At 45.6% G+C, this 12,636-nt stretch overlaps 1 protein-coding gene across 2 annotated transcripts in view; it reads left to right on the forward strand.

Moving 5' to 3' along the window:
• Window positions 1-12,636, forward strand: part of LOC308069271 (hexokinase-1) — a 46,859-nt gene that overhangs the window by 16,600 nt on the left and 17,623 nt on the right. For both annotated transcript variants that reach the window (XM_080401305.1, XM_080401306.1), the window contains exons 3-5: window positions 2,941-3,089; window positions 7,856-7,975; window positions 11,273-11,368. In XM_080401305.1, coding sequence (XP_080257431.1) covers window positions 2,941-3,089; window positions 7,856-7,975; window positions 11,273-11,368 — 365 coding nt within the window. The remainder of the gene's footprint in view (window positions 1-2,940; window positions 3,090-7,855; window positions 7,976-11,272; window positions 11,369-12,636) is intronic.

Genomic DNA, 12,636 nt, shown 5'->3' on the forward strand with positions numbered 1-12,636 from the left:
AATGCGGGCGAAACGGTTCCATTATTTCCCAGAACGGGCATGCTCTGACCCCAGCTATGAGCAGTATTTGCGGTGGGTGGGTGTCATGGCATCTCTTTCCCTGACTCACCTGCATGTGCCTGTCACGCCTGGCTCAGCCATCGCACATGGGCAGCCAGGGCAGGCACGGAGCCCTCCTCCTCCAGCAGGCTCTGCGGGGCCCTCGCGGATGTATCCGTGTCGCTGTGCCCAAAGCATGGGTTCAGCTCCCAGCCGATGGCAATTTCTACCTTCAGCTGTCCCTCCGTAAAAGCCAGAGGCTGAAAGCCTGCCCTTTTCTCTGGCCCGTCTCTAATTACTGCCTTGTAAGCTCTTTCCTCTGAGAGTCTGATTATTATTATGAGAGCTGACTATTCAGAAAAATACTGCTGTTTAGTTTCAGATCTATGCTTGTGTACTTCATTAACAAGGAGCTTTTGAGTAATAATTTTGGAGACTCTGGAGATGTTGGTGTTAGCAGTGTTTTTTGCTTCATTCTGAGTTGCTTAATCTACAAAACCCAGAAGGGGTTTTTTGCCCTGAGTGCCCAGAACAGTACCTCAAGCTAATTCAAAATACTTTCAAAGAATCTTCCTAAAGAAATTTACAACAGGTTTGATTGCACCTTGGTGTTCCAAGGCTGATCTGTTCATTTACTGCCAGGGAAGATATTTCTGAAGTGCAGTATTTGTTTGAGGTACATACTAAGGTGCATTTAGGCTTGAAAAAGGGCCATCTGGTCCAGTGTTGATTTTTCCATTATTTATTGGAGGTAATGGCTTGCATTCAACAAATGATACTCATATGATAAAGCTTATTTGGGTATTTGACCTAATGAGACACTTGTGGTAAATGTTTGAGTTCTGGTCTTGCTGGGTGGTGGTGGTTCTGAGTTACTGAATTTGTTTCGGTGGACCCGTTAAAGGGAACTGCATCTACAGTTTGGATGCGTTTACATTTTAAATGACATTCATATTGGAGCAAAGTGATGTTTAAAGCCACGCTGTTCAGGAACAGATAGGGAAGTCCTGCAAGACCTGTATTTTGGCAAACTCTTGAGTTTGCCCATTGTCTAAAGCAGCAAGAAGGAAAAGTTACATTGCGATGTGGCAAAATTAGGAGGATTACTAGGGGCTGTGGGCTCCTGCTCTCGATTTGCTGTGTTTTTGTGTACTGAGCTTACTGTTCATTGTGGTTTCTTGCATGACGGTGTTTTGTTTCTGTATTACACTGCAACCTTGGAAAATGGTAAGGGGTTTTGCAGTGTCTTTGCCTCTCTTTGGCTGTTCCTGCTAGAGGTCTTGCCCTCAGGGATGCCTCTTCCAGCTCATTGGCTTTGCTCAGTGGAATGGGGCTCCTGGAGGTGCATGGGTGATGGTGAGGAGCAGCTCACTAAGCCAGACTTCAGAGGTTTTGATCTGAGATAGGGCAGAGTAATCTCAGAGGCAGTCTGGTCTGGAAATCCTCATGGATAAGTTGCATATCTGATATTTTGGTGACAGTGTGGGGTCAGAAGGCTCTGAGAGCTGAGTCAAAGTCTGAGGTAGTGCATCAAAATGTACTGGTCTTCCCACCTGCTAGAAGTCTTTCCACGTTGAATTTAGGTAGAAATGGAAAAACAGTGATGTTGGGAATGGCATTTCCCAAAGTCATAGGTTAAAGTTGGAAGGCAGAATGAGGCCAAAGAGTGCTGCAGGGCGGGACTGGCAATACGCACCAGTGGTGCAGGATGTGGGGGAGGCAACTCATCCTGCCACAGCATGGGGCACTTCTGACGCTGCAGAAAAGTACAAACTGATGAGGAAACCAGGATGAAAAAGCACTGTGCTCAGTTTCCTCACCCTCTGAGCAGCCTCGGTGAGCCCAGGGATGCTATGCACAGATTCAAATGCTTGCAAAGAGCCTCAGTGATTAACTGCAGCCTGGACACACACTCCTGTGTGATAAGTTGTGCACACTACTTACCTAGATACTATCTTTTTTGCAGGCTTTAACAATTGCTGTCTTTGTTTGCTCCCTCTTTGATAAGCCAAGATAGCACAAGCGGTTCAGTCAGATGTGTTTGCCTTGCTCTCCAAGGTGTGCTGAAAGTGTCATTCTTCAGACAGCCAGACCATGCATCTCTGTTGCCTGAATTACACCCTGAGGTCTGTGGAGGTGGGGGCACGATGAATTTGGCTTCACACCTTTGAAATCCAAATCCCTCTCCACCACAGAGGGAGATGGAGGTATCCTAACTCTTTCCCTGGCTCCTGGGGAGGTATTTGGGAGCTCTGTGCACGCAATCACAACTTCTGAATAACTCTTGCAGCAGTGCAGGGCTGCCCCATGATTTTTCAAACTGACATTTTTCTGACTTCTGTTATCTGACTGCAGTTTGCAGTGAATCTCAGCTTCCAAGCATGAAATAAGGGGTTCCTGCTTTAACCACTTCTCTGTGTAGTCTGTTGATTGATTTTAGAGTAGTGCAGAATCCAGCCACCATTTACTGTTACTTTCCAAAATGTCACGCATACGTTTACAGCAAAAGACTCTCATCAGTGATCTGGCATCCCCTGGCATCCCTTCATTTTACTGTCTCTGTTTTCAACGTCTTTTTGGCTTTCTGCTGAGATCTTTGCTCTTGCCAGATTCATCATGAGATCTGGATGCAGACTCTCCGCTGTTAGTCCATTCCTTTTGGAGAAACCCTCATTGCAGTTGCCTGTGTATCAATGGTGGTTGGCATTGCCATTGCACCAACTTCATGTTAAATTGTAGGGAACTGGGTTGATGCTTCAAGTGGACACCCTGCAGCTAAAACTTCCTTGCCGTAGGCACTGGACATTTATTTGCCTGTGTGTTATACTTAGCCAAACTTGATGTTTCCCAGATTTGTGTTGCATACAATTTTTAATCACTTATGTCTTATTTTCCACATAGAGAAAGGAGATTTCATTGCACTGGATCTCGGTGGTTCTTATTTCCGAATTCTGCGGGTGAAGGTATCGCATGAAAAAAAGCAGACGGTACAAATGGAAAGTGAAATTTATAATACACCTGAAGATATCATGCATGGCAGCGGAACACGGGTAAGAACCTCTTCCTTAGGACGTCTCCTTAAATATTAGCTGCTTTCACACTGCCATTTTAGAAAAACACCACAAGAATGACCTTAGCATCTTAACAGTTGCACCTACAGTGTGCAGACTTGACTACAGCTCTTTGTTGATACATGAAAATAAATAAGCAGTAGTTAGTTTAATGGGGCGTGCATGGGTGCTGCAAATCTGCTGTCATTGTGTGGGAGACCTTTGGCTGAGTTAGGTAAAAAATAGTTTAGAAATAAAAATTCTGATTTTATAATAAAGTTACTTTACACAGGTAGGAATGGAGAGCAGGAAAACAGCTTCATCTTTATAAGCAATGAGCGTGACCAACCCTGCAGCTGTAATGTTAGATGAAGGATAGAAATACCCATGACAGCCACGTATCTGTCCTGGCAGTCTGAGCAACTCGCCATTGGTGAAAAGTACATTAGAAAAATTAGAGGAAGCTGATAGAATGTTTTGGCACAACTTCAACTTAATTTTTGCTGAATAAATGTTGGGATTTTTTTTAGTCCCCCTTGTTGCAAGAGTAGAAAATGTTTGGATTCATTTACTTGGATTTCAGATGGGGTTCTTCGGAAGAATTTATTTTCTTTTTATGATCAGGAAGTGGATTACAATGAATGTTTTACTGACAGATTTGTCTCCCTGTCAGTGTAAGACGAAACAGGTAATTTTCATTGTTGGAAACAACAAGTCTTACTAGAATGAGGTGCTATTCAGGAGCATGAGACCTGCAGAAAACTTATAGCTTGTTTCAGAAGAACAAACAGCAGAGGGAAAAGAAGAAAAATCATGCAAACAGCATTTCTATCCTTAATATATTTTCTGAAGTCACCTTGATGTATGTGTCTAATAACTGCTCCTGCAGTCTTATGCAATAGTGATTGTAAGACAGCAATTATGGCTTGTAAGTGACACTGATATAGGCATTGCTGTGCTGTCTGAACCACAGCACTAATTTTTTTTATTCTAAAGACTTTTCCTAATGTTATTACTTTGTTACGTGACTAAAAGGTCATGCAGTGGCTTTCCCACAGACCAGTTGCGGGGGGGAGGGGAGGGGCTGGGCTGAGATGCCTGTCGCTGGTGGAGGCAGGGAATTCAGGTGGGCTGCCTGGAGGCAGGTTTGGCGTGCGGGGTTGCTTGTCCATCAAGAGGTGTTGGGAGCTGGAGATGGACAAGCAGCAGGGCTGCCCGCACACCTGGGGGCAAGTGTCTGTCCTAGGGGGGCAAAGCGGGCTGACTACAGTGAGACTTGGTAGAGATGCAGTAAGGGTGGTAAGGAGAAGCTAGAAAAGGAGGTGCCAGGTCTGCATTCTTTCCATGGCTTTGTCGTGCTTACATTTTAATTTTTACAAATCCTGAGGTCATTTGGCTGTTGGGAACCAGCAACGTGGAGCTCAGACGGATAGGTTTTGTCATGGCTTTTAAGCTGAAAGAGAGGCGAGCAAGGCTTCCGCTGACCCTGGGGGGACAGTTGCTTCCAGTACCAGGAAAAGAAAAGGGGAACTGGAAGCATCATTAGAATTGCATCCAGGCTTGGAGTTGTCCCGTGACTGTAACCAGCCATGACTAAAACGCTTGCTGTGAGGCTTCGCGGAGCAGCGTGGCAGATGCCCAGGAGGCACGCAGGCAGGTGATGATTTGGTGCTTACGAGTGACCTGTAAGGCAGAGGTTCTCTGAAATCTCTGAGCCAGATTAGTGGAATACTTGGACGGAACTGCCCGTGAGGGGTAGGCTACTAACGTGTTTTTCAGCAAGCCGTGTCATTAACTTCAGTGAGTTATAGTCTTAAAGCCTAATATATAATCAGCTTATTGAAAGGATTGCAATTTATGGCTTCATGCCTCACTAGCACAGTTCGTTGTGATATTTTCTACTTCGTTGCATTCAAACTTCTATTTTTTGCCCATCTGTCAGGCATGGGCTGACAGCTTTGCCAGTCAGAGACAGTTCCCTGTCAAAGTCAAGGACAAAACTCTCATTGACTTCAGCAGTGTAATAGCAGGTCTAAAATTTGTAAGAAACCTGTCTTCTGTGTGAACTCAGCAAATGGGAGCGTGCCTGAGGCTTGACTTCGGTGTTGCTTTTTGTGTTCCGTCGCTGCTGGAGGTAGGTTGTGCATTTATGACTGTTCTCCTGATTTGAAACTGTGGTTTCCTTGCTCCTTAAGTTCTTCCCTGTTCAGGGGCTTGAGCTTGAGCTCGGATCTTCAGCTGTTTGCCAAAGTTTACTGGCTGCCAGCCAAATGCATCCTTGTGGAGACTTCTTGGAGCCCAACCTGAGCAGGCAACTTCATGGCCAAAGGAAGTAATGAAGCCTGATACCACATTGCTCAGCATCTCGTGGTTTTATTGCTTCAGGTCAATACAGGTGTAAAATCTGACTGGTCCTTTCCTCTTGGCTGTGGCATTCGCTCTGTCAATCTCTTTGACATTTGATAAAATACTGGGCTTACGCTGTTCCCTACTGCATACCTGTGGATGGATGGGAATTTGGATTTTTCCTCAGTCTGCCTTACTTTAAATAAACCAACAGGAACTTTGTAATGTTGCCTTTACTGTCCTGTCAGAGTTGTTTGGCATTCGTAAGGTTTGGATGTTAAGATGAGCGCGGACTCATACAGATGCTTACTCAAGTCACCTTAGGAAAAAATCTTACGACAGTCAATGGTATCAAAATTAACAAATGCCTGCCTCTTTCTTTCTCCTGTTGAGCAGCGCCTTCCCTCTGTGCTTTACTGGAAACAGTAGCACAGCCAGACCGTGCATTACTGACTAGACAGTGCTCTGTAGTGTCGGGAATGTGGCTAATAGTTAACCACATCTGCCCGTGCAGGCTGCGGCATGGGTTATGCTCGCGTGCCCTGCCGCCAGCCCCGAGCCCTGATGACTCGTGGTGCATCGCTTGCCACAAGCGTGCGCGCTAACCCGTGGAGGCGAGCTTCAGCGGGTTGTGCACCAGACACTGGCAGGTACATGGACTTCCCTGAGTGCATTGGGAATGCCCAGGGATCTTTTGCAGTTGGACTTACAAAGCGGGTCCTGTCTCTTCTCCGTGCAGTCGTGGCTCATTGCATGAGAGGAATTTTTGTAGCAAAATCCACAGTCAATATTTTTGCTTCCTGCTCTCTGAATTCCTGGCGGGTTTGCGGTTGGCCCCTGGTTATCATTTGTAATCCTGGGAGCATCGGAAAGTTTAGTAGGATTGAGTATTTAGCAAGATACTTTTAGATGCAAAGCATAATAAAAACATACACTCCTGCTATGTCTGTCTTTCTCCTGGAGAACTTGTCATATTTTATTATTTAACTATAGTTCTTTTCATAACTCCTCTTTCTCTCACTCGTATGGACAGCTGAAAATAGTCTTACAGAAGTGCAACACCATACATTGCTTTTCCCATACCATTTCACTGCATCTACTGGGTGAAATGTCCTTGATTTTCTCAGGACAATTTTTTCCCTGGAAAACTACTGTGCTTCTGCTTAATCAAATCTGACCTCATTTTAGGAATGTGTTTAAGGTGCTCTGTTAAATTGTAACGTTACACAGACCGCTTCTTGACCCGCTTCAAATGGCAAAATATTCCTCTTCGGTTTTTGCATTTGCTGCAGCTTGTTGTAGTGCTTTCCCATCTCTCTGAGATTCTGTAAATTGTACTGAATAAAGCTGCACAGGCTAATTGCAACCAGCAGCTATCTTTTTGTACTCCGTTCCAATTATCCCCAATCCTCTGGACAGTTTACCTGGCCTTGTCCCACCAGTGCTGCAGATAGGGTTGGGTTTAGGGTTTTTTTTTCAGGGAATTTAAACGTGAAGCACAGTTATCTTCTGGGGCAGACGGTGACTTGTTAGCAGTTTGACATCCATTTGTGGTAGGGGTCAGTTCAAGGCATGTCTGACTTTTTGGTACTGGTAGATACAGATGTGCATTGCAGTTGCTTCAGTTGCTAGGGCTTGATTTCAGCTTTGAGTGTTGCAATCCACCCGAGGGGCTTTCCAAATAGCTTGGTGTGAGAGACATCCCTCACCTTTACGCCTACATGCTCCCTGGCACATCTGGCTGATAGGGACCCATAGTGCTATTGTCACAGGGTGCCATCGAGGCATCTGGGTGGGAATTGGTACCTGCAAGCCTAGTGCAGGCTGCTTACATAGTTCAGCATTTAAAAAAATGCAGAAAATGTTCCCATTTCAGGTTGTTTCTCAGAGCACGTAAAAAATTCAGACAAATCCCCAGTGTTTCCTTTTTGTTTGTTTGCTGTGTGCTTTAGGAATGGATTTGAGAGATGATGGCCTTTTGGGTGGCTCCTGCAAAGTGCTGGGTTCTCTGGTCTCAGCAATACTGGAGTGAAGCAGATGTAAAATTGCTCAACCTCCTGTGGGACTGGATCCCAAATGTTCTTTTGAGATGCTTCTTCCTGTTATTGAAAGGGTAACAGCAGGCTCGAAAGCCACGTGCCCCTTGTTTCAGGAAACGCATTTTTGTATGGGGGTAAGAGATGCCATGCAGAATTAGGTGCATAAAAGGACAATGTATTTCATAATTTATTAATTATTAAGGTGTTAATATACACTGCCTGACAGTTATTTTCATAGCTATGTCATTTACACATCTTTAAAAAATTGGAGTAGATGTTTTCCCCTTTCCCCTCACCCAGTACGGTTTTCATATGCAGTTTGAAATATTTTCTCCCTGAAACTGTATCTCTAGTCACGGTGGTTTTATACTTTTCTTATAGCTTTTTGATCATGTTGCTGAATGCTTGGGAGACTTCATGGAGAAACAACAAATCAAGGACAAGAAATTACCAGTTGGGTTTACATTTTCTTTCCCTTGTCGACAATCTAAGCTAGATGAGGTAAGAAGATTTCCCAATTTTCTTAATACGCAGAAGAGCTACCATGTTATTAAAACACTGCTGTGAAAGCAGTATCCCAGACAGGTCTCATTTTCGGGATAAGGGAGTGTTACATTTCACTGTCAGGCTTCATGTTTGTGTTTTTGTTTCTGTCTGGAAGAGCTGGTTAACAGATGACGAAGAGATGTACTGCCTCTGCATGAGCTCCTTAGTATTCCTGGTTCACTGTGTAAACACAGTAGCAGCTTTTCCTGTCCTGTGCAGCCGTTTTCACCTCTCCATGGGGTGTAACTGGGAAGGACCCAGCCCAGCAGTGTTTGCTCAGATTTTGCTGAACTTGGCAAGTGCACACACCAATCCAGATCAGGGTCTCCCTCTTGAGCCGCAGTGCTGAGCTCTGCCACCGACTGGGTGCTCAGCACTGAAGGGCAGTCGGGCAGGCCACCTGGCAGCAACGTGCTTGGAAAAGGGATGGGAATAACCAGCATTGTAGGAAGTGACTGATGAGATTCCCGTGACAAGGATGCTACGATATTTTCCTCCTTTTGCACATGATGTCACAAATGACTCAGCAGCCTCCTGGTACAGCATTGCTATGGCAACAGTGTAGCAAATTAATGCAGGAAAATGAAATCCGCACAAAACGCTAAGAGGTTGCACTGTTAAAGCATGACCTGCTTTTCTAGCTTGCAGGTCTCTAGGTTAGCCTGGTGCAACAGCTCCCCAGATGTTGGTGCTGAGGAGGACCGGGTGAGGCACGATTTTTATTACATTTCATACTCCTTGAGCGATGCTGTGAGTTCAAACCAAGGGTGCTTACTAGCATAGGGCCTGCATGTAGTTAAAACAGCGAGCTGCCTGCTCCTGCCTCAGTTCGGAAGAGGGGAGCTGATTTTGGTGCAGCTCTCCAGTCTGGCCGTGGTGCATGGTAAGGTTCAGGCTCCTGACCGCAGCAGAGTCGTGCTGGGGATGTGGCTGTGAAGTTGGTTGCCCTTGAGAAAATTTGTTTAGCTGCATGATGAAAAGCATTTGTTTGTGGGCTGGTTTGCTCAAGCCATCTGGGGTGAAGTCATGCTTGTGTGGGGCAGGGGCAGGCAGCTAGCATGTGGGATGGCTTGGAGACACCTGTAGAGACTTGGAGATGAGCAGTGGCAGGGGTGGAGGAGGACAGTAAGAGACAAGGGAGTGTGTCTTTTAATAAAAAATAACCAACAACCAAAACCAAAAACCAAACTGAGAGGTTTTGTGATATTTGGGGTGTTTGAAAAATATGTTTTTCTTGATTCTGGGGGCCAGATTTGTTCCTGCATTGCTGCTTCTGTGAGGCTGTGCTTGCCTGAGTGCTGTTTTCTTGTGCTTGGTGAGCAGAAGGAAGCAGTGTGGTCCCTGGTTTCTCCGAGGGTGACAAGGTAGCACCACACGGTTGGGTCCCACTCAACCCTGCTGTACTCCAAGGGCTCCTCCCTGCTGCCAGGGCCTTGCTAGGGAAGCAAAAAATGCTTCCAGCACAGCAGTCAGTCGCACTGAGAGGAGCTGCTCCTTGCCGGTGTGGTTTGACCAGTTTCCTGAACGATAAAAGTTTTGTGGAACAAGGGGCCCCTTTGCCCATTAAAGCTGTGCCCGCAAGGTGGGCTTTGCCCACAGCTTTGCTGGGTTTCTAAGTGATGCTGAGGGCAGCACAGTGGGAAAACATAGGCAAACCGAGTTTGTGGTTTAGTGGTGGAAGATAGCTCCTGGTCTGGAAAGAGCAGCCCTGACCTCTCTGTCCCCTGTAGCTATCCCAGCTGGGAGTGTGAATGTACACAAAATGTGGTTGACTTCTTTTAAGCTGAGGTATGGGCAAATGTACACCTGGGCAATGTCTGCTTGTGCCTATAGGCTTCAACTTTTCTGTTTTTTAGCTTCTTTGGACCTTAGTTGTGATAGATGTTGTCATGGTTTAACCCTGGCTGGCAACCACCACGCAGCAGCTCGCTCACTCCCCCACAGTGGGATGGGGAGAGAATCGGAAGAGTAAAAGTGAGAAAACTGGTGGGCTGAGATAAAGACAGTTTAACAGGTAAAGCAAAAGCTGCACACGCAAGCAAAGCAGAGCAAGGAATTCATTCACCGCTGCCCATGGGCAGGCAGGTGCTCAGCCATCCCCAGGGAAGCCGGGCTCCATCACGTGTAACGGTGCCTTGGGAAGACAAATGCCGTAACTCTGAACGTCCCCCCCTTCCTTCTTCCCCCAGCTTATACACTCAGCATGACATTCCGTGGTATGGAACATCCCTTTGGCCAGTTCGGGTGAGCTGTCCTGGCTGTGTCCCCTCCCAATTTCCTGTGCCCCTCCAGCCCTCTCGCTGGCAGGGCCTGAGAAGCTTGTCCTTGACTTAGTATAAACATTACTTAGCAACAGCGAAACCATCAGCATGCCATCAACATTGTTTTCCAAGTCTGCTGAACCAAGTCCAAAACACAGCACTGCACCAGCTACCAAGAAGAAAATTAGCTCTATCCCAGCTGAAACCAGGACAGATGTGAATATTGTGGTGGGTATGAAAAGCTGAGCTGATTTGAGTCATCTTTCCTGTTGACTACTGTCAATGGTCTTTTTTTTTCTTTTTTTATTATTTACTTGTATACTGATTGCTCTGAATCAGCTAGGTGTTATCTAAATAGAAAAAAACCAGATGTAGTCATTACCTTAGGAGATTTGCAGGCTTTTTATGACAGTTTGCAGAAAAGGAATTTGATCCCAGGTTTCCCTTTGTGATCCATGCTGTAAGTTAGGGACATACATTGCTACATTCCAGTATTTCTGTTTGCCTCAACCCATAGATGTGATCCCACAGTGAAACAAGCCCAGATAACTGGGACTCTAGACAGCAAATGTGCGGCAGTCTGATCCCTGCTGCAGCTGAGTCCTGGACATAAAAACATCACCTCCCTTCTCTACAGTCAGTCCTGCACAGTCAGCTTTTTCTGAAAGCAGTCGATTTCCATGGCCCAAAAGGATTAAATGGTTTTCCAAGAAAAACTGTCGAGGAGTAACAGGGAGAAGAGTGGGCTGAAAATACAAACCGCAAACAAACCATTTTCTAGCAAGGGAGGGGAAAACAATTTTCCATCTCTCAGCTTACTGTCACGAGAATCAAAGACCGCCAGTTGTCTCAGGCTGGGTTGTTAGGTCATGTAAGAAAAGAGACCTGAAGATCTTTTGAAGTAGAAAATCTTGGTTTTAAGGAAAAAAAAACTCATCCATTTGTGTTTTATGGTGGCATCGTGTTGAATGTTGCTCTCTTGTTTTGTCAGGGTATTCTGATAACCTGGACGAAGCGTTTCAAAGCAAGCGGAGTGGAGGGAGCAGATGTCGTGAAGCTGCTTAACAGGGCCATCAAGAAACGTGGGGTAAATTGTACTTCATCCTTTTTTCAACTCTGTATCGCAGCAAACTGGCATTTCTTTGCCAGGGACCACCCTTCACATCACTGACTTGAGCAGAGCACGCGATCTGAGTGATGGTGCGGTTCTGCTTTCTTGCGTGAAGATGTGCAGTTTGGCCGCTGGCTGGGAAAATGGAGTGATGTCCGAGCCGCTGTGTGGAAGCTGTGATTTTCCTCATAGCACAGAACTGAGTTACTATGTTGTGGTTTGTTGCCGGCGTCCTTCAGCAATTTTATTGCTCTCCAAAAACTGAGAAGGCGCCGTGTGTCAGTGCCACAGTTTTTCAGGGATACTGACGCATCCTGTTCCTGAGAAACTGCCTCTCGTGGCCTGGGCTCAGCTGGGTTTTGCAGCCGCCTTGCTTGGGAGCAGGAGAGAAGCAGAGTAGGAGAGAGGGGGATTTCAGGCGTGGTGAGCTGTGTTGCTCCCTGCAGTTTCTCACTGCTGATTTTTATAGAGGGTGAAGGTGACCAGGTTGCTGATTTAAACAAATAAAAAGGCACTGAGTGTGAAATAGAATTAATTTGGGTTTCTGTAATGCTTGCAGCCAGGAGATATGCTGATTACTCGGCATCCAAATTCATCAGAAACAGGGCAGTACTTGGGCAGTTGTGGACTCTTAAGCAAACCTGAGTTTTACTGTCGCTGAACAATGTTACTGTAGTCAGTTACTGTCATGAGAATTGGTATCAGGTAGAATAACACGCTGAAGAAGCTGGAAAGGAATGAGTACATGTCATTTGAACAGCCTATTTAATTGCATTATTTGCTTATATTTTTGTACTGAAACCTTCACTTGAAATAAAACTAGATGTTTTAAGTGAATTCTATCAGAAATAAGTAACTTGGGGATATTTTCCAGATTGACTTCTCAAACAACTACATCAAATTACTCCATGATGTTTAACTCCAGAGTTCCTCCCTCCCTCCCTCCCTTTTCTTTCCTGCCTAGGGGTTCTTATGTGAGAGCAGGTCTTTGCTCTCTAGAACTACACCGCTGCTCTTTTATTGTCTGCTTGGTGCATTAGTCTGCTGTCATTGTCTTCTTGGGTACGTGGGATAGGGAACTGGCAGACAGAACAGGTGATATTTAAAAAGATAAGCTGTGGTATTCAGACAAATTATTTGTCTCCTATTCCTCGTGAAATTAGTTGATATAAGCAAACTGGTGATAAACACAAACCCGTTTTCCAGAGAAGCCATACGGTCCGAGTAACGTTTTGTTCCTCCAT

The sequence above is a fragment of the Falco punctatus genome, assembly GCF_963210335.1.
Source record: "Falco punctatus genome assembly, chromosome: 9".
NCBI classification, from domain to species: domain Eukaryota; kingdom Metazoa; phylum Chordata; class Aves; order Falconiformes; family Falconidae; genus Falco; species Falco punctatus.